A 22,516-nucleotide genomic window follows, 5' to 3' on the forward strand; every position below is an offset into this window, starting at 1 on the left:
CATTATGTTCTTCTCCACCTTATACGTTTGTAATGTTTCGTATTTTTTTTTGCTGCCAATTCTCTTCTTTTTGTTATATCATCCCTTGTTGCTAGTTCCTTTTCTGTACTTACTATCTCCCTTTCCAACTGTTCTGTTTCCCGATTGTAATCCTTTTTCATCTTAGTTACATAACTTATTATCTGTCCTCTAATGAAGGGTTTCATTGTGTCCCATAATATAAATTTGTCTTTCACTGATTCTGTGTTTATTTCAAAGTACATTTTAATTTGGTGTTCAATAAACTCTCTAAATTCCTGCCTTTTAAGTAGCATGGAGTTTAACGTCCATCTATATGTTCTTGGTGGGATGTCCTCCAGTTATATTGCTAATAACAGGGGTGAATGATCAGATAGCAAACTAGCTTTATATTCAGTTTTCCAAACTCTCCCTTGAATATGGGCCGACAACAAAAACATATCAATCCTTAAGTATGTTTTATGGCTACTCGAATAATATGAGTATTCCTTCTCCCTTGGGTGCTGCCTCCTCCATATATCCATAAGTTTAATTTCCTGCATTAATTTAACCATGAATTTGGCCACTTTATTCTTTTTGCTAGTCTTTTGTCCAGTTTTATCCAACATTGGATCCAAATTAATTTTAAAATCCCCTCCTGTCAATATATTCCCTTGTGTATCTACAATCTTCAAAAAAAATCTTGCATAAACTTTTGATCCACTTCATTAGGTGCAAATTCCAAAATTCTGAATATATCTGACATTTTAACATTGCATACCTCCCTGCTGGATCTATTATTTCCTCTTCTATTTTGATTGGTACATTTTTGTTAACTAGTATGGCTACATCCCAAGCTTTTGAATTATATGATGCTGCCGCTACGTGTCCTACCCAGTCTCTTTTAATTTATTATGTTCCACTTCAGTTAGATGCATTTCCTGCACAAATGCTGTCTATTTTTTCTTTTTCAGTAAATTTAATAGCCTCTTCCATTTAACTTGGTTATGAATTCCATTAATATTTATAGTCATATAATTCAACATGGCTATCTCATACCCTGTTTACACCTCATTTCCGCTTCCTCACCATCACCATCCCCCTTTTCCCCATTTTCATCTCTCAGTTTTCCCTTTTTAAACTCAATGTATGACAACACACTTAAAACATAAAATACTCTAACAACTCCCACATCCAATATTCCCTTAGCCCCAAATGTTCCCCCCCTCTCTGAGTTGCCCCTTATTCCTTGCCAGGCAACCACAACTCCACTCTCCATTTGGATTGTGAACCCGCTCGCAAGCCTCAACTGATTTCGCAGTGACGGTTATTCTCTCCCACCAAACCCCCCCAGAAAAGACTTTTTTTTTTAAAAACACATAACAAAGTTCATCCTCTTTTTTTCCCCCTTACTTCCTTTCTTCCCCTTTCTTTCCCTTCTTTAGTTCTTACATATACATTATTTTTACATCTTTATATATATTTTATCGCCATTCTTCATTCTTGTTACATCTCTTCTTCTGTCCTGCAGGTGTTCTGCAAATTCTCGTGCTTCCTCTTGATCCGAGAACACTTTGTTTTGCTGCCCAGGGATAAATATTTTAAGCACAGCTGGATGTCTTAACATAAATTTATTACCTTTTTTCCATTGGATCAATTTTGCTGTATTAAACTCCTTCCTCTTTTTTAAGAGTTCAAAACATGTCTGGGTAAAAAAATATTTTTTGACCCTTGTATTCCAATGGTTTATTGTCTTCTCTAACTTTATTTCTTGCCTGCTCCAGTATATTTTCTCTTGTTGTATATCTTAAAAATTTTACTAAAACGGATCTTGGTTTTTGATGTGTCTGTGGTTTTGGGGCTAGTGTTCTGTGTGCCCTTTCTATTTCCATTCCTTCCTGTATTTCTGTCATTCCCAGGACCTTTGGGATCCATTCTTTCATTAATTCCTTCATATCTGTGCCTTCTTCATCTTCCTTTAGGCCCACTATCTTTATATTGTTTCGCCTACTATAATTTTCTATTATATCCATCTTCTGAGCGAACAACTCCTGTGACTCTAACTTTTTGTCACTTTCTTCCAATTTTCCTCGTCATTCACTTCCATTTTTACAGCCATTCCTCATTCTTCCACATTTTCTAATCTTTTTCCTATTTCTGTCATGACCAGCTCTAATCTATTCACTTTTTCTTCTGTACTTTTCATTTCACTAAATTCTAATGTCAACCATTCTTTTAATGCTCACATTTGTTCTTGAAAAAAAAACTTCATCTATATTCTGTCCATCTGTTTTATCTTCTATTTCTCTGTGCAGATCTTGGTCTTCTTCTTCCTCTTCTTCTGTGTCTGTATCTGTGTTTGTGTCTTCTTCTTTTCCTTGTATCTGTGTCTCTTCTGACTTTCTTGTTGAGTTGCTTGTCTCACTTTGCTGAGCTTCTTCTTGCTTGGCTTCTTGCTGTTGGTCCTCTTCTTCTGGGCTACTCATCTGTTGGGCCTCCTGCTGCTGCTCTTCTTTCTTTTCACTCCCTTTCCTATCGCGTTCCTCTTCTTCCAGCTGAGTGCCCTGGAGTCGGACATCCCTCAGCTGGTTGTGTTGGGTTTGCCCGCTCCTTGGCTGAGCCCCCCTCCCGTCGGTGTTTTCCTTCTCCTTAGTAAGCGCAGTTGCGCACTTTTGTTTGGCTCAGAGAGCCATTTTTGCTGTCCAGCGGTTGGGGGGTCGCGACTCTGCGGGGTTGTCACCAACCTTGGAGAACGGGTTCTCTTCACCACGGTTCCCTGTTTCTTCGTGCAGGTAAGGCCTTCTCCTTTCTCTTCCGGCATCTTTTCTTTTTTTTTCCCGATGTTTTTACTTTTTCCTTCTTGGGTGCCATTTTTTTTTCTCTAACACTTTATCTTTTATTTGTTATGTTTTGTATTTCTTGAACTTTGTATTTTCTTCACTTTATTTCTTCTTTTCTGGAGAGGGCTGGTATTCCCCTACCGGCCACTACTCCATCACGTGATTCCTCCTATTGAGCTATAGTTAACCTATTCCTGTCCTCAAGAGAACTTCTTAGGGGTGGTCAGACCATTCCTGTAAACATCTCGACACTGTTATCTACCTGGATGGAACATCAGTCAGAGAGAGAAAAAACTTGCAAAACCACATGACCCTCTTAGAACAGCAAGTTACACTCCAGACAGCCTGCGGCTCCTACAAGTTCTTTCATCAGTTGTCTTTTTGTAAACCACAATCCATTAGTGAAGTCTCCTGGCCACTCTCCAAAGCTTTTGCAAAGGCTCTTGGAGCCATCCTGTCTAAGAATGAGCAGAGCTCCAGTAAGATCTGTTTTAAAGTGTTTGTCTATGACCTACACTAAAAACCCTGCCCCAATTTATTCCCAAAACATATTGATATACAATACAAACGCAACATAAAATACAGCTAGGTCTTGCCTCTGTGCAAGCCTAGGTCAGAATGGAGGAGCATGAGCTCCGATCGGTTTTATATACAAGGTTGTCAGGTGGTGGCCCCTGATGACCTAGTGGTGTAATAGCATATCACCACAAAGGGAGGGAGGGCCTACCAGCAAACATGGGGAAGGGGGAATGGCTCTGTGAATGGAGAGGGAAAGGGATGAAGAGCTAAAAGGAAATGGAGGGAAAGGGAAGAGAAGAACTGGGTGTGGTTAAGTGGAAACCAGAGGTTGAAGTTAATGCCATCCAGTTGGAGAGTTCCCAGATGCAATTTCTACTGCAATCGTGTTTTACTCCATTCTACTGCAATATGTGTTTTACACCTCTTAAGAGAATGGTTTGTTCTTCAAAGTGTGTGCCAGTTGAGTCCCCAGCATCTAGTTTTCTTTTAAACAAATACTGTTAGAGTTCTTCCACAAATCAGATCAGGAAATGACTGAGCCCACAATCTACAGAGACTGTCAGCAATTAAAACTGATCCTCAAAAAAATCAGCTGGTAAATGGACTGAGAATCCCATTTCAAAATACAACCAGGGAGACCTGGAGCAAATTTCCTGAGGCATTCACTGACTGTCCCTCAGGGCAGAACTTATAAGCACATTTTGACTAGATTGCCAAACTAATATCAAGGAATTACAAGTACCTGTGCATTCCTAATCGAGAATTCCTCCTCGCCGGCCGCCAGCTTTCTGACTGGTAGCGATACTTCTTCCAGTTCATGTTGAGTGGCTGGGGGGCAAATGACTTCCTGAGGGGACTCAAACAGCTGATTTGCATTCTTGAAAAAATAGGTCCAGGCAGCTGATTCATCTCTAAATCAAAATAAGAAAAGTTTGAAATAACCTGAAAAGTAATTTCAATAAGGACAAAGTAAAGCCTCCCTTTCAAACTCTCTCAGGACATGTACAACATGGGGGTACTTATGGTATGAGTTGCTTTACCACCAGGGTTGGTGCCAGAACTAGCAGGGGGGCATAGGATAACCATGGGGGGGGGGGCCACACTCTCACCTTCGAAAACTCACTCAGCAGGTGGGGTGGAGGGTGATGCTGCCCTACACGTGCCTGTGAGCTCCCTTCCAGCATCTGGTCTCAGAGCCTGTGCCCTGCTCTCCTTCAGGAGGTCTCGGGCATCTGCAGGGTCCCAACGCTGTCTGAAGTATATGCTTCACGGAGTGCATCTGTGACCCCCCCCCCCCCCATTAGCATTGTATGGTAGACTGAGATAAACAGTCTCAGCTGCAAGACTTTCTTCATTCTCTATACGACAATTCAAGTTCTGTACGGCAAATAAAGTGTTTGTACATGTACACCCAGATGAAACAATATTTCTCCAGACAACAGTATGCACACAGACATACACACTCACGAACCTCCTCCATGCGTCTCCCCTACAGGTGGCGGGTAGGAAGGCAGTACAGGGGAGCAGCTTCCATCAGCGGGGAGACCAAGGCCATTTCGACAGGCCCTCAGCGCCGCAGGATGGATGCGATGTGGTGGGCTGCTGTGCGGATCCATCTCCTCACCTATGACACCCAGGGAATGCTCCTGCTTTGTATTGTCAACCTTGCCGTGATGCATTGTAGGCAACAGGCATGCACGGTTTCTGGCACTGGCATGGGGGATTATATGTAACGAAGTTGGCCATTGATACTGCTGTGATGCTAGGCAGTGGTTCACAATACCTCATGTGGGGGTGGAATGGCCGCTAGCGGGTGGGGCAGTCACAATATCTCATTCGGGGGCATGGCACCCCATGGCACCAACTCTGTTTACCACTGCCCTTTAAAACACTCTCTGGTCATGTATACATACCATAGTGACAGATACAGAATGGAGGTTTCTTCTTTGTTGACCAATTGTTCCAGAGGCAATGATGGAAAAAAGTTTTGGTTCATAATGCACATTAGTGGCACATTATAGGCATATTTCACTCAGTTACAATGCTTTGATAGTCTCTCTCTCTCTCTCTCAACACTGAGAAACTAGTGAGTCCCTTAATTGAGTCCATAAATACAGTAGCAGTCCAAAACATTCTCAGAGACACTAACCTGTGCTCAACAGCAGCAACAACAAATCCCTCGGATGCCATTTCTGTGCAGATGGCGGAGTATGCAGTCCTGTGTCAAGAAAGGACACCATAATGAGATGCCACTACATCGTATCCCTCCAACTGTACCACTACAGTGTACCATCTCTATCGGGGAAGCTCTTGAGAACAATAATTAAATGAGGGGAAGTCGGGAACAATTTTCATTCACTCACATGTGCAAAATGAGCAAAAATGCTGTAATCTTGACTCAGTGAGTGAGGGCTCAAGTTCCACAGATCAGGACCTTGATTCCATACAAAGGGACTGTGCAAAGAACCAGAGATGCATCGGAAAGGAAGCTCTAGTGTGCACGTGAAATAGAAAACGATAGAAAGCAACGGTCAGAGAACTGGAGGTGGTTCTGGTTTCTATATTCTGTATATAAAAAACACAGTTACTAAGAAGATGCCAAAAATGAGTGGATACTATGTTCAGAAAGCTGTTTACTGGAGATTCTTAAGCTTACAAGAGTTTGACGGTTAAATGTGGAACTGCTTCCATTGGCCAATGGCATCAGAGCACAAATATAAGGTTGCCAGTAATAATTGGAGGAAGAGTTTTGAGAGGAACATTTTATTCAATGAGTGAATAGAATGTCAATCTCACTGTCAAATGTGAATTGGTACAATTACTGTCATAGAAGTTAAATTAACAGAGGTGCGATGAAGAAATTGCAGAGACTTATGTGAAGCACAATTAACATCATGGACCCTTTGGACACAATGTCCTGTTTGTGTCCCAAATACAATGTAAAATGGTCCCAGCTTTGAAGGCGCAGTGTAGAACAGGGGTGATGGGAAAGAGGAAAATGAATAAGCGGGGATAGTGGGTGAAGCAAAATAGGGAGAATGAGGATTTATTGTCTTGTATGCAAATACAATCTACAGTCGCATATGTTGCATCTTCCCAGTTACACAAAACAACCAATGCCATAAAGAGGTTTAAAAATAATAAACATAAAAGAGAAAAGAAAATAAATGGAAGAAGAGAATGGCATGATTGAACAGCAAATAACACAGCTACTTCACCAACCCAGCACAGCAGGTTCAATCATGACCTCAGGTGCCATCTCTGTGGAGTTTGCACGTTCTCCAGCAGCTCAACTTTCCTCCCACATCCTGGAAGGGCTGGTCAGCAGGTTACTTGGCCACTGTAAATTGTCCCTGATATAAATAGGTAGTCAGAGAATCAAGCAGAGGGAAAAGGAGAGTCTGCAGAAAAGCAGGTGGGAGGAGTTGGAATATCAAAGAACTAGAAAAGATTCTACAGATCTCCTGGGTAGCAAGGGTGTAGGAAGGGAGAGAAACAAGGAACAAGGAAAAGGGGTTCAACTAAAAATAAAAGCCGGACAAAATAGTGAGAGAAAAGGAAACCAAAAAAAAACAAAACACACAATTAGATGAGCTGGGTCAGAGGGAAAACAAACTCAGCAGGTGGATTTAATTCTTCAGGAGACCTCCACTACTCTCTGCAGAGAGGAAACTGAGAGAAAGTTAGGAGTTCCAATATGTGTGATTGCACTCTACCTGAATGCCCCAAGGCCGTGGGAAAATATAATCAATGGGTATTTCTCCACAGTTCTGAAAGGAGCATTCCATCCAACTGGGACTACATAATAACCTAAAGGGTTTAATAAAAGGGGTATAAAAATTACACTGAATTGTGATGCAGTATTTTTCCATTAAAGCTCACTTTCTAGCATATCCAATGAGCAGAACTTCAGAAAAAATACTTGATCATAATTGACAATAAATGCACACCCATAATCAAGTTTTTTTGTGACTTTGCCCAGAATTTCATTCCTCTCCAGAACTACGCAGAATCTACTGTGTTCCAAGTCACAATTCTTGCAAAATTAAGTGGGGGGAAAAAAGGAAGAAAACATGAAGATTTCTCTTTGCTGCCCTAAGGTCCTCTTAACCAGCCATTCTCAACAGGGGCCATTTGCCCTGCCCCCCACCCCCCCCCCCCGTCTCCCCCAAGGCCATAACACATTTAAGGTGGGGGGGTATGGACTGAAATCATATTCTTTATGTTTTTTGTGTAGTCAGTAGAAGTACAGGAAAAGAAAACAACCAAACTTGACTGCTTCAAAGGGAGGGGGGCCCATAAACTTTGAGCAGAGTCCTAAGGGGGCCATAGCCAAAAAAGATTGAGAATGGCTGTTCTAAATCATTCTAGATCACGAGTACTGTAATTAACTACTGAATCTCCAATTATTCCACACCACACAAAAACTGCTTTACAGCTGGTTTATTTGTGTTGAAATTTCACTTCTCTTGTAATGCAACAATGACATTCTTACAGCAAGCCCTGAGGGGGAAAAAACCCAGCAATGACAGGGCAGGTCAGGATGTAGAATTCAGGATAAATATTGGGTAAGGAAGAACTTCTCTGGTTTCCTCAAAAGAAAAAAATAGACTACTTTTTCTTTGGAAAACGGGGATGGGAGAAGTCAGAGTTTGTAATAACACTATGCAAGTCAGTCTCGGTGGGGTCAGAGATGATTAACGCATCTTGAATTTAAATTTTACATTTCTGGCCCATGAGCCTGTGCCACCCAAATAACCCAATTAATCTACAACCCCCGTACGTTTTGAAGGGTGGGGGAAAACCGGAGTACCCTGAGGAAACCCTCATGGGGAGAACGTACAAACCCCTTCCAGACAGTACTGGATTCAAACCTGGATCGCTGCCACTGTAAATAGTGTTGCACTAACTGTTAGTGATGCATTATTGGTGCATGGAACCCATTCAACCCAAACTTGTTCAAAATGATCTAATAACTACCCTCTGATAAATAGTAAACAATGAAAAGGAGGGACCCATGGGGAGAAATGAACAATCAGCATTTCAGGTCAAGTTCTGAGTTGAGACCCTCTGGCTTCTCATTGCTTGCTAAGCTACCCGAATCTGCAGTTTTGTTTCTCTGCCTTTTAAGGCTTCTTAGGCTGCACCTTTTCTACAGCAATTCTTCAATAACCTCAGCAAGGTTTCCTCATAAATTCATCATTCCTGTGGGTACTGATTCCCTACCCCTCCACCTCAACTTTAGTCAGGGACCCAACGCTTCTGGTTCTGGGTTTGGTCGCCCTGTAAATGTACAATCATTGTTGAGCATCACTCACCGAAGGCTACTTTGAGGAGAGGAGCAAGCCACATCCTGCTCTTTCCCAGGTAGTCAGCGAGGCCTGCACAGTACTCGTATCGTGGAATCCACAGCGGTTGCTCGGATTGCTCGTCAGCCTCACAGGGGTAATAGAGGCGAAAGAAGCTTCCCTGAAATAAATGAGGAGAGAAGATCACACGGTAAGTTGTCGGCAGAAAGGAAGACTTCTTATAATCTTCAGATCATCCCAGGCATCCTTACAATGAACATAATCATCCTGGGATTGTGGGAGGAACAAGTGATGGTGGAAAAAAAGGGAGAAAGGAAGATGGGGTGTGGTGGGGGGGGGAAGAGAGAGGTAAAGGAGGAATGGGACAAAAATAAAATTCCTACAATGTCCCAACATGCAGTCCCAGGGAGAATGTGTTACCTGGTACTGATCACAATGGATGACCAAAATTTTGCTTCCTGAACACTTTTGGATATATTTTATGGATTTTGGGCTGCTGATCACAAAAATCACCTTAAAATTTTCCTATCACATTTTTTTTAGAAATAACCTATTTTTATGTTTTTCTATTGTATTTTAAGTCTACAAAACTATGAAGTGCACCATCCATTAAAAATTCATTTTCTGCATTCGCGCTTGGACTTCTTCCCTGCTAATCTTGGTGCCGTCAGTGACAAACATGGTGAAAAGTTTCACCAGGACATTGTGTCCATGGAAAAGTGGTATCAGGGCAACTGGAATCCATCAATGCTAGCCAACTATTGTTGGACACTGACATGAGAGGCATCAGATGCTGAGTACAAACAAAAATCAGCAACAAAACATTTTTAGGTCAATTGAACTAATGCAATGTGACAGCATCATTATGTGATTAAACATGCAAAATTCAAATTCAATATAAGTTAATTTAATGTTTCTTCAACTTCATACATGATATAGTAAATTTGAAATAAGGTTTGTGTTCAGCTTGAAGTGTTCTATCATAATCCCCAATTTTGTTTATTCAGGAACCAAACCTTTTGAAAAGAATTTTTGTCCAGTGTTATCTGGTGAGTTGCATCAAAGACAACGATCTTGTGATTGATCACACTGAATTTGTATATTTAGCCTCGAAAGGCATAACCACATCCCACAATTTAACACAAGTCCTGTGACAATTTTTCAAACAGAAACTCAATAACAACAAACCACTTCATTATCCTATCTTTGTTTGACTTCTTCATCCCTATTGTCCTTCACCCTCCCATCCCAGCTTCCCACATTCTCTGACCCCACCGTTTCCCCCACTCCCATCCTTTCCCTCCTCCTTTCCCCTCCCTGCCATCTCCCCTCTCTGCCATCCCCCCTCTGCCCCCTTCACCTCTCCTCCCACCCACCCATCCCTTCCCTCCCCCTTTTGTCCCACCTAACCCCCACCCATCCCCTTCTCCAATCCCACCCTTCCCCTCCCTAACTCCCTCCCCAGTTTCAATCCTCCTCCTGTTTCACCTCCCCTCTCCCATTCTCACCAACTCTTGTTTTTATCTCTCTGCCCTTTATTGCCTCTCCCATCTACCTTGCACCTTCCACCCCAACCCCTGCCTACTACGTAAGCAATATATGGCCATACAATGCTAACCTTTAAGATTAAAATAAATTTGCGCTTACGTGGATTTAGATATTGTGAAAAAGAGTGAAGCTTCAACCCCTTGGCTATTACAGTATATGCTGGTGTCTCGGACGATCTTCAAAACTTAAAAATTTCACCACAAAAGCAGGGTCATCTTATACACTGAGTCTAAAATCCAAACCTTGACAGCAAAGTCTCAACGCTACTGTCACTGCTCTGATGAAATCTTGCTTGTGTCCTGTTAGTTATCAACACACTCTCAGTGTTCCTTTGCGGGATCCATCCACCCAGTGTGTCTGCTATCGGCTCTGTACAGGCTTTAAATGGCCTGTTACAGGATCATACAGTGGTTTATTTTAAAATATGCTAATAAAATTAAAATACAGGGTAAATTGGTATTAAAATATTGTGATTTGCTTTTAACAGCATCCACTGATCAGTGGTAAGTGCCAGATTTGGAGGCTCATCTTATAAATAGGGTATCCCTCAAAATCTACATTTTAGGTGGGAATTCCAGGGTCATCTTATACACGTTGTAGAGTGTGTCGAAAGAATCAAAAAGGCTTGTAGATCCAAACCAAAGCTTTTATTAATTAGAAGATTGGAGCATATCATATGTAGGTCGATCAGTCCAGAATGACCTGGTCTGGCTAGGAGCAAGCCTTTAAGACCTGCCAGTAGGTGTGGCTATGCTCTCAGCCAATCACAGTCATCCTACACTACAATCTGTACATATACACATTGGTGATAGAATCTGTACTATCACACACGTGTCATCCTATACGCCGGCATATACGGTATTCATGAGTAAATCCAAACTACTGGCTTCTGGAGATTGTTCCTGGTTATCCTACTTGCTCCTTTCTTTGCTTCACCTATCTGGTTTCCAGCTATACTCATCAAAAATTAATCATTTACCTTGACTGTTCCTTACATTTTGAAACCAGGACCAATTTCAGTTTCTAAGGAATCGGCCCAGATGAAGTTTTTCACTTCTCTCTTTGATGGAAGAGATAAACCTTCATGAGTAGAAATTGAACTACGCAGAGTCAAGGAGAGAGTGGCAGAATAATTTATATAAAAATGAGTAGTTAATTTTATTTTTGCTGGAAAAGAAGCATCATTAATTAAACATATTTTGAGTATTTGGTATAAAATTAATAATTTGATTGGGATGAGGTGAAAAAAAACCCAAAACACCCTTGTTTCAGAACAGATTAATTCCTTTAACTACAGGCAACTTAATTCTACGTCTTGTTCCAAAAAGGCATCAGATATGTAGAAGATTGTTCTGTACAAGAGCAATTAATGTCATTTAAACAACTAAAACATAAATACAATATTTATAATAATACAATCTTCCGTTACTTTCAATTAAGAGATTTTCTCAGAGAAGGATTAAGATTGACCATGATGTTACCAGAATGCAGTGAAATGAAGATTCTAATTCAACAAGGGAAAACAAAGAAATTCACATCAGTTCTATATTCTTTACTTCAATCGGGCACTCCTCAATGGGTTACCTGGAAGTCTGATTCTCTTCTGGGGAAAGCCCATTGGAATACTGAAAAGCATAGTTGTGTTCTCCTGGAGAAAATCACTTACAATTTAAGGAAGAAGTACAACATATTTTTGCAGTTATGGGAAACTTACCTGCAAAATGTAGGGTTGAATTCTTAATAAATAAGATATTTATTCTATTTATTTTTCTTCCTTTTATTGAGATTTAGACAAAAGTAATTGGGCCCCTTTTTGTTGAATTGGATTCCAGATCTCGATAGCTCCTCTCTTCTTTTTTTTTCTTTTCATTCTTCTTTTCTTTTTTCTGTCCTTTTTCTTTTCTTCTTATTTAGAGTTTTGTTGGGGGGGGGAATAGGGGTTATATTGGGAAACATGTATCAATGATTAATTCACATTTAATATATTTATTTGTGATGGTAATTTTGGTACTGTTTGTTGATAAAATTAAATTAAAATATTTTTTAAGTTTCTAAGGAATCACAGAATCTTATACTTTATGGTCTATTTGACAATAATACCTGGAAAAATAAGGGTGAGTTTGTGGGGAAGCCTTGTTCTGCCCTAGAACAAACCTGACAAAGCGCCAAGGTCCTTTACTTCCTATGGATGCTGCGTGACCCGCTGAGTTTCTCCAGCATTTTTGTATATTGCATTTGACCCCTGTAACTGCAGACTTTCTTGTTTAATTCACTGTGAAGCCTCTTTGAGGGATGACTTATACCTGATGAAGGGCCCAGGCCCAAACCCTTGGATATCCTTTACTTTTATACGTGTTCTGCCTTGCCAGGTAGGGATCTGTCTCCTGCTAGGAGGTGCTGACTCCAAAATAATGTAAAAGTACTTTGGAGAGTCAACATCCAGCCAATAGTACAAGTTGTTAACAATAAGATCCGGTTGGCTATCCTGTTCTGCAGGGAACAGCAGTTATTTAACTTGGATGGGTGTAGAACTCAATCCTTATAAATTACATGCCAAAGCCCAGACATTGGATTATAGAAGTCAAGAATTTTAAAGCATAGAAACAGCACTTTAAGGCTAACTTGTATATGCCATTCAAGCCAACTTGTAGTGTGGAATGCAGGAGGGTCATGTGACCTCTCCACCTGGAACCTGGTGGTCATGTGGATTGTGGAGGGTCAGGCAACTTCTTTGTCTGGAATCAAGATTGGACTCTGCCCACCTATTTGTGCACAATAGAGGCCATTGGCACCTTTAATCACCTAGTGGTTACCTGGGCTGAACCCTCCAGATTTGGTGTACTATGATATCCACCATGTGCAGTAGCCCTTCCTCTTTTGCCCTTCGGCCCTGAAATGAACCCTGCTGTGGACAATGCTGGAGGAGTCGTTGGTAAGGTATGCAGTACATAGGGATCAGGGTTGTCGTATACAGCATTTGAGCAGTAGCATATTGTTGTCCTTGGTTGTGATAAGTCTGTATTGCTTGTATCAGTTGCATTATGTCCAATGTGACTGGGTTGTATTGTGCTTGTAATAGTGTAAGCAGTGGCTGAAATCAGTAGTGTTAAGTCTGGTGTGTGCTTGAGAGTACTTGAGTGTATTATCCCTGTTGCGACACCCTTATGTGCATTTCATTAAAGATTATTTCTGTATTCAGCCTGTGCCCCTTTGAACCCATCGACCTCGTTTCCCTTTCCGCACAACACAACCCCATTCACCTGTGTTCAGGCCATTTTCGTCCAAACATTTCAATGGGAAAAGGGCAAATATAGGGTTAGCTTGGTTAACGGGGACATGTTTGGCCAAAGGGGTTAGGGTATTTCTTGCCTTCTCTCTCCAGTCTCCTGCGGCACCCAGCACTTCACGTTACTTTGAAGCCCTCAACCTATTCAGAAGTCGAAGACAGACATTGACTGCTGGGTGCTGATTTCCACCACACAAAAGGGCCAACTGATCCTCCAAGTCTATGCCAGCACAATCCCCTTCCCAACTAATTTTCCTGGAAACCTATTCTCCCCACCAAACCCCCCCCCCCCCCATTTTCCACCAAATTTGAGGGAATATACAATGGCCAATCAAAATGCCAGAGTACATTTGGGGTGCAGGAAGAAATTAAAGGACCTGAGGGAGATTAACACCATCATAGAGAGAGTGTATACACCCCTATAGAAGAATGGAGAACATGACAGCACAGGAAAAAAGGCTCTTTGGCCCTTCTCGTGTGTGCTGAACAATTATTCCACCCAGTCACACTGACCTGCAGCCATTCTCTCCCATCCATGTACCTGTTCAAATTTTTCTTAAATGTTACAATTGAGCCTGCACTTTCCATTTCAGCTGGCAGCTTATTCTTTTCTCCCACCACTCTGTGTGAAGAAATTCCTCCCAATGTTCCCCACAAACATTTCCTCTTTCACCCTAAATCCATGACCTTTGGTTTGTATCTCACCCGACCAAGTGGTAAAAGCCTATTTTCATTTTCTCTATCTATACCCCTCATAATTTTGTATACAGAGAGCACTGGAGGTCAAACCAGGATTGGTGAAAGTGTGAGGTAAACAGCTCTACTGCCACAGTGATATTGCAACTAAATTTTGGGTAGGGCTTGGCTTGGGGGAGGTTTTGAGATTCAGAGTGAAAGGTTTTACAAGGACATCGCTGGGGGAAATCACTTCAAGACGAGGTCCACAGTTTTTGCAGGCAGCCTCTTTTGCTGCTATCAATAAGTACCTTCCACTCATTTATTCATTCCCTTGTCGATTTAAATTATCTATTACATTTTATGATACTGTAAAAAGATAAACTGCTGCTACAGTTTTGTTTACAAGATCTTGATTTCTTGATGAATATATTCTTTGAGTTTGAAAATGTGGAGTCCCGAGGTTTCACTCAATCCTTGACTTTTGATGGTTAAGCACATGTTCCCTCTCCTGGTTTTACATTTCTTCCTGAGAGATTGCAACAAGATTATTAGATTGTGCAACCAAGCACAATTGGAAATGGAGCCAAGGACTTGGTGATTTCATTTCAAATTCTCCATCCCATTCCCTTGCCGACACGTCTGTCCATGATCTCATGCACCGCCAGACTGAGACTTGGAGGAACAACATCTCAACTTCCGACTGGCCACCCTCCAACTTGATGTCATTAATATCAACTTCTCTGGCTTTCGTTTAAACACCCCCCCCCCACCACATCTCCTTTCCCTGACTCCCTTAGAACAGTCATAATAAATTCTCACCTAGTCCCTTATCATTATGCAATCTTTTGTTGGTCTGGATTCCTCCCCCATTGTTTGAATTCTGAGACTTTCTGATATATTCCTGCTTCTGCCTTTTCTGCTTTTTCCTTGAAGGGCTCAGGTCCGAAATGTCAGCAATAATACTTCGCCTCCAAAAGTGCTTAATCCACTCTGCTGACCCATGACTGTGCAGCTAAACACAGCTCAAACCACATCATCAAGTTCGCTGAAGACAGGATAGTGGTCGGCCTGATCAGTAAGAATGAAGTGTTCGCATACTGAGATGAAACTAAAGAAATAGTTGTCAACTTCAAGAGGTCCTGGGGGGAACCACACTCTGCTGACTATCGGCTATTGTCAGAGAATCTCACCTGCTCCCTTAACACCAGCTCCACAGCCAAGAAAGCCCAGCAGTGCCTTGACTTCCTGCGAAGGCTGAAGAAAAGTTCATCTCCCACCCGCCATCCTCACTACATTCTACAGAGGATGTATTGAGAGCATCCTGCTCAACTGCGTCACTGACTGCTTTGGAAGCTGTACCTCCTTGGACCACAAGACCTTGAAGAGGATAGTGAAGTCAGCGGAAAAGATCACGGGGGGGGGGGGGGGGAGGGCTTTCTTCCTACCATGAAGGACATCTACAGCACTCGATGTACATTTGTTGATAGCAGCAAAAGACAATAAACATTGTGAAGGACTCCACCAACCTCTCAAGTAAACTGTTCTCCCTTCTGCCATCTGGTAGGGGTACTGTACCACTCAAGTCCTTATTGAGCAACAGTTCTTTCCCCCAAGCCATCAGGCTTCTGAATTCCCCAGACATATGTGGATAATGTACCATGGACCTTTACTGTAAACTCCTTACTATTTAATATTTCAATGAGTTTAACTTCTATTCTAACTTATATTTATGTAAATATGCTCAATGATCTTGGAGAAACGTTATCTCGTCTTTACCATGTGACTTAACTTGATTTGATGCTGAAAAAAACCAGCCGGGTTCCTCCAGAATTTTGGCGTGTTTACTACAATCATAGCATCTGGAGCATATCGTGTTTCACTTGATGATTCTATTCTGGAATTTACTATTGGAGACCATCAAAAGCACAAAAAAATTGTTCTTTGACTGACAACATTTACTACACAAATATAAATCTCACACTTCTCTTACTCTGTCCATTAGACACATGATTCCACTTTACCTCTCTTCTGTGATCAACCATGACATCTGTGCAGCCCACATTAAAAGGCCCTTTCGCGGTCGGCAGTTCCATCGATTGCCTGGACCCCATGGCCGAGATGCACAAGACACTTTCACTGGAATTGACAGGACAACAAAAGAAGTTTTATTGTCTTACCTCATTTAAATCAGAAATAATTATGCAAGAGAGAACCAGAAAGCATTACAAATAATCCATTGAATTAAGGAAAACAACTCAATTTTGACAAGCTGCATCAGAAGACAGCAGTGTTTTGGGAGAACAAGGGACTTTGGTGAGACAAGGGCAAGGATGCAGTTTTATATTTTGGGGTTCTAGAGCAACTCTTTCGCACTAGCCATCTTGTCTACCCCAGCTAGACGCTTCCATCTGCATTTGGCCCACTCTACCCTTGTTGCTACCTTCAAGTGGAAAGTAATGAGGTATCGAAGTCAAGTTTATCGTCATCTGATTGTAACTGACGTAACAGTGTTCTCCAGTCCTCGTAAAACATACAGACACACAACCAGACACAATACACATACAGACAAACAATACATAGGCAGAACAATTATTCATAGAACAAAATAAATAACTGAATATTTTTTCATGAATACGAGTCTCAGGTGGTTGGTATGAGCAGCCTCTCTGGTCATTCAGCGTTCTCACCGCCTGTGGGAAGAAGCTATACCTCGTCCTGGTGGTGCTGGCTCCGATACTTCTATGTCTCTTTCCTGACAGGAGCAGGAGAAAGATGCTGTGCGCAGGGTGGAAGGGGTCCTCAATTATTTGAGGTGCCTCAAAGTTTGGCACCTCTAAAAACTTTCTGCCTACAACTTGTAGGCTCATGAACCTTCCTATACGACCCAAATCTGAACTTTACTACAGGATCATTATCATAACATCACTCTTTTTGCACAAATTGTACCTGTGAATATTGATCTATTCTTTTATATTTATTATCTTTCCTCTGGTGATAATTTAATTTATACTTTCGTTATTAATGCATTTTACGCATCTGCGGACCTGGAGCGATCATGAATTTCAGCGCATTGGAACATGACACGAGTTTATATCACAATAATACACTTTCATTGTATCCCTCTACCTTTCCTAACCATATACCTGAATAAACATTTATTAAATATTTGCTTTTGCCGCTAGTTTTTGACTCCCCTACCCAAAAGACCTTTATTTTATATCCATTTGTATAGTTCATTCATCAGCTTCCTACGCTCCAGTCTCTCCTAATTCAATCCTCCAGGCCTGGGAGCACCCACATGAATCTTTTCTGCACCCTTCCCAACTTGATGACATCCTTCCTACACCAAGGCTAGCAGACTGACTCCAAATAATATCAAATTATTCTAGCTCAAAGTTCAGATTTATTGTCAAAGTACATACAACCCTGAGATTCTTTTTTCCTGCGGGCCAGGCAGAATTTCCACTTATGAGTACCAGTACAAGTATTCAAGAAAAAGAAACGTGCACAAAAGACAAGAAATGTAAACAAACTGTGCAAATGAAGAAAAAAAATCAATAATAAATACTGTGCAAAGTAAGTGTCCTTAAATGTCTTTGATTGGGTTTGTTGTTTGGGAGTCCGATGGTGGAGGGGTGGCAGCCGTTCCCTCCTCTCGGCCCCCCATCATCGATGTGATCTATCGAGCTCCTGTTAGGGAAGAGATATAGGAGTATTAGAGCCAGCATCACCAGGCTGAGGAAGAGCTTCTTCCCACAGGAAGTGCGAATGCTGAATGACCAAAGGAACTGCTCACACAAACCATCAGAGACCCTCATATTCATGAAACTATATTTTTTATTTGTATAGATGAAATACTTGTCCTTTATATGTATTGTTAGCCTGCATGCAAGTTATGTCCAATTATATGTATGTGCGTTTTGTACCGAAGACTGGATAACGCTGTTTCATCGGGTTGTATTTGTACAATCAGATGACAATAAATTTGACTTGAAGCTAGTGGTACAAGTAATGTGGTACCTATCCCTTTTTCCTAATAGCAGCAGCGAGAATAGAACATTACTTGGCCGTTGTGGATCCTTGATGATGGTTGCTGTTCTCCTAAGGCAGCATTCCATGTAGATTTTCATGATGGTGGATAGAGTTTTGCCTGTGATGTACTGGGCTGTGTCCACTATCTTTTACAGAGCTTTCTGCTCAGAGGTATTGGTGCCCACATCCCAGTCCATAATGCAGCTGGTCAGCACACTTTCCACTGCACATCTGGATTAAGTTTGCCAAGGTTTCCGATGTCATACCGAACCTCGGCGAACTCCTGAGGAAGTAGAGGTGCTGGTGTGCTTTCTTCACCATGACATTAGCATGTTGAATCCAGGAAAGGTCCTCTGAGATAGTGACTCCCAGGAACTTAAATGTGTTCACCCTCCCCATCCCTGATCCTCGAAAGATCACACTGGATCGTACACCTCTGGTTTTCCTTTCCTAAAGTCCACAACCAGCTCCTTGATTTCGTTGTTAGTACATCATTCATCCAAGTTTTCAATCTCCCTCCTAGATGCAGACTCTCCACCCCTTTTTAAATATTGGTACCGTCAGCAAATTTGTAGACAATGCTGTTATACCAAGCCACGCAGTCATAAGTGTAAAGTGAGTAGAGCAGGGGGCTAAGTATGCAGCGTTGTGGTGTTCTGGTACTAATGGAGATCGTGAAGGAGATATTAAATTTTATATTTTAATTTAAAAATTTTAAATTTAGATAAGTAGCACAGTAACAGGGCCATTTCGGCCCACGTGTATATGCCACCCTAATTAACCTAAATCCCTGGTGCATTTCAAACGGTGGGAGGAAACTTGAGTCCCCAGGGAAAACCCAGGCAGACATGGGGAGAAAGTACAAACTCCTTACAGACAGCACAGAATTCAAATCCTGGTCAGTCCCAATCGCTGGCGGTATAAAGGTGTGGCGCTAACTGCTACACCAACCATGATGCTAATTATCACTTGCCCATCCACACCGATTAGAGTCTGGAGGTGAGGAAATCCAGGATCCAACTAAACAATGAGATAATTGCCAAAGCGTAGTTGATAAAGATCATCCTGATGAATGCATCTTTGCTGTCCAGGTGTTCTTGGGCTTTATGCAGAACTAGTGAGATGGCATCCACCGTAGACCTGTTGCTACTATAGGCAAATTGGACTGGATCCATGTCGCTGCTCAGACAGAAGCTGATGTGCTTCAACACCAGCCTTTCAAAACACTTCATCAATATTGTGTGAGTGCCACTGGTCGGTAATCATTCAGACAGATTATTGCTTAATGAGCTAAACCAAGCAGAGAGAGTTCGGAAAGGGCAGGTCAGTCACTTGGCATGGAAATTCTGGGTCACTGGGCAACTAACTCCCTCTATCCTGGTCAATTACACATAAAAGGAATTTTTGTCAAGCTCCAGGTATTCAAAGTTTCAGCTGTAGTCACTGTGGTCCATCACGAGGTTGTGTCATTCATGGACAGAATATTTCAAGAGTATTCAGCCCCACAACTCAAAACAGTGCACTCAGGGAAGAAATGGGTGACTGATGGTGGAAAAGACACGGCAGGTGGGCTTGGAGATCCCCAGAGAGTATCTTGGTCTCCAACCAGCATTTAACACTGAAACTTGATGGGGTCAGAGTAAGACAACTCCAAACTATTTAGTTGGTTTGTTACAAAACTGTCCAAATGCCAGAATTAAATACAAGAATTACAAATGTTATGACAATAAATTACATGAAATTACTGAGAGTATGACATTTTATGTTTCATAGTATTCCACTCTAATAGGATACAGATTTATTGTCAGGGTACATACATGACATCACATACAACCTGGAGATTCTTTTTCCCACGGGCAAGACAGAGTTACCACTTATTGGTAGTGCAAAAAAATTGTACACAACTTACACACGTAAACAAATAAAGAAATGTAAACAAACTGACTTTGCAATACAAAGAGAGAAAAAAAATATACAGTGAAAAAGTAAGAATCCCTGATTGAGTTTGTTGTTGAGGAGTCTGATGGCAGAGGGGTAGCAGCTGTTACTGAACCTAGTGGCACCTATACCTCTTTCCTGATGGCAGCAGCGAGAACAGTGTGTTTGCTGGGTGATGTGGATCCTTGATTATTGCTGCTGCTCTTCGATGGTAGCATTCCCTGTGGATGGTCTCGATGGTGGGGAGGGGCATGGTCGAACCTGCATGTAGTTGACTTGCAAGGTACCAAAACTCATGCCCTTATTTGTTTTCTAAGTCTAAGTGACTTTGGTTAGAACCACAAGTTATTCCACCACTTAATCCTTGGAAGGTGAGCTTTACATCCCTTTAACCAGAGTGCAGCTGTGGTTCTCTCTAACTTTCCCTTTTGATTGCAACATCTTCTATCCTCTTTTTCAGTTGGAGCTGTTTCTCCAGTACCATACAAAAGATGCTTTTGTGGAATTTGTATTCCCTAAGCTTAATAGCAATCAGAATGTTTCTACTCATATTCACATTGGCAAATTCCTGTTGAATGCAGGCCTGGACACACCAATTTGTTACTTATGGCTTGTTACTTTGGCAATATTGCCACACAGTACATTCCAAAACGAAAAGTTACCAGTAGTCTTTCAGAAAAGAAATATTCAAAATTTCCTGTCTAACTTTGTTTGAAAGTTGAAGACTGGTGGCAATTTTCAATAAAATTTTAGCGAACAAAGTTAGAAAGTGAAAATATCAGAGTGAGCACTTTTGAGGTAATGATCATAATTCAGATTCAGCATTGTAATGGAAAAGGACAAAGATAAAGAAAACTAACGGCTCAGAATTAGTATAAGAGCGAATTTACAATACGGAGAAGCCTGCTGATGTTGTATTTCTGTCTAAAACAGGAGGAAAGAACAGGCAATTACAAAGCAACAACTAGAGATATTGAAAATCTGAAACTTTAAAAAATAAATGCTGTGAACATTTAGCAGGTCAGGCGGTACCTTGCTGGAGGCCTTAAAATGCCAGGTTGTCGATTAACCAGGTGCAGTGGGAAAGGCTCCCGAGTGCAGTATGCCCGGTAAGTTTTATTTATCGCACTATGAACCATATCAACCAAAAATATTTACAGATGCTTCTTATTAAATATGCACAGTGACATTTTCTCTCTTTTCTCCCCATCCCTCCCTCCCCCCCCCCCAATAAATATTGAACATACAAAATACACATCTTCACATAAAAGAAAAACAGACAAGAAAGTTTCTGATGCTTTCTCCAAGTCCAAAGCCAGAGCCATCATCCCGGAAAAAGAGAGAAAACCCCAAATCCACACTGTCAGAAACATACAGTCTCCTCCAACTCCTGGGAATCCCTGGTGAAGGGAGGGACACGGGCTGCCCCAGCCTGCAGGTTTCAAGAACCCACTTCGGCAACCTCAGAAGCAAGTGATCACGAACATCAAAGCGCTGCCTCCACACAAAAGCCTCCCTTGCCTTCCTACCTACCTACCCCACCGCTCTTCCCTTCCCTTCCCCATCACCACGGTCTCTACTTCCCCCGTCAAAGTATCCCCTTTTTGCCGGGCAGAGAACCAGGAAACATCAGGGGAAAGTTGAACAAGGAAGTCTCCAGAGGCTGGGCTTGAGTGCAATGCACAAAAGTGGTGGAGGTTACCCTTTACTCCCTATAGATGTTGCATGACCTGCTGAGGATCTCCCCAGGACCACTGCAGTGAGGGGAGAGATACAAGGCATGAAGCGTAACCATCAAACATGTAGCGCTTTGAACTTTCCCCCTTTAATCCTGCAAAGCAGTTGCTCGGGAAACGCTCCGCTGTGACAGGTGCCATTTACCTTGCACCTTGCGCTCCAGCCGCCACCTGCAACACGTCTCGCCCGCTCGGCGAACAATCCCTCCTTTCCGCGTCGCTGGCCCGACAACGGCAGCGTCGTGGCTGGACTACATCGCCCAGAGGGCACTGCGTTCGGGGGCGCGGCGGCTCGTTGGAGAGGGAATGGGGAACGGCGCCCTCTATGGGCTGGATGTGGGAACTGCCCACTTTCCCGTTGATGACGTTGAAGTTTTCACTCCTTTGAGAAAACTGTATCCAAGAACCGAGAGCAGATACTCTGAATATATCTCAAACTCTTACCTTGATGAGGGGTTCAAGCCCGAAACGTTGGTCGTGTCTCACACTCTTACCTTGATGAGGGGTTCAAGCCCGAAACGTTGGTCGTGTCTCACACTCTTACCTTGATGAGGGGTTCAAGCCCGAAACGTTGGTCGTGTCTCACACTCTTACCTTGATGAGGGGTTCAAGCCCGAAACGTTGGTCGTGTCT

General features: G+C 42.1%; 1 protein-coding gene across 3 annotated transcripts in view; it reads right to left on the reverse strand.

Annotated features, from left to right (window-relative positions):
• The window catches only part of LOC138741390 (platelet-activating factor acetylhydrolase 2, cytoplasmic-like), a 38,302-nt gene extending 16,169 nt beyond the window's left edge, over positions 1-22,133 (reverse strand). For 2 of the 3 annotated variants that reach the window (XM_069895404.1, XM_069895406.1), the window contains exons 1-7: positions 22,029-22,133; positions 17,746-17,867; positions 16,199-16,313; positions 8,675-8,825; positions 7,073-7,166; positions 5,506-5,574; positions 4,099-4,267 (exon numbers count right to left, since the gene is read on the reverse strand). In XM_069895404.1, the coding sequence (XP_069751505.1) occupies positions 4,099-4,267; positions 5,506-5,574; positions 7,073-7,166; positions 8,675-8,825; positions 16,199-16,288 (573 nt within the window). In that variant the 5' untranslated portion in view covers positions 16,289-16,313; positions 17,746-17,867; positions 22,029-22,133. The remainder of the gene's footprint in view (positions 1-4,098; positions 4,268-5,505; positions 5,575-7,072; positions 7,167-8,674; positions 8,826-16,198; positions 16,314-17,745; positions 17,868-22,028) is intronic. The other variant, XM_069895405.1, reaches the window with a different exon arrangement.
• Between the last annotated feature and the right edge of the window lie 383 nt (positions 22,134-22,516).

Source organism: Narcine bancroftii, chromosome 8 (genome assembly GCF_036971445.1).
Source record: "Narcine bancroftii isolate sNarBan1 chromosome 8, sNarBan1.hap1, whole genome shotgun sequence".
NCBI classification, from domain to species: Eukaryota; Metazoa; Chordata; class Chondrichthyes; order Torpediniformes; family Narcinidae; genus Narcine; species Narcine bancroftii.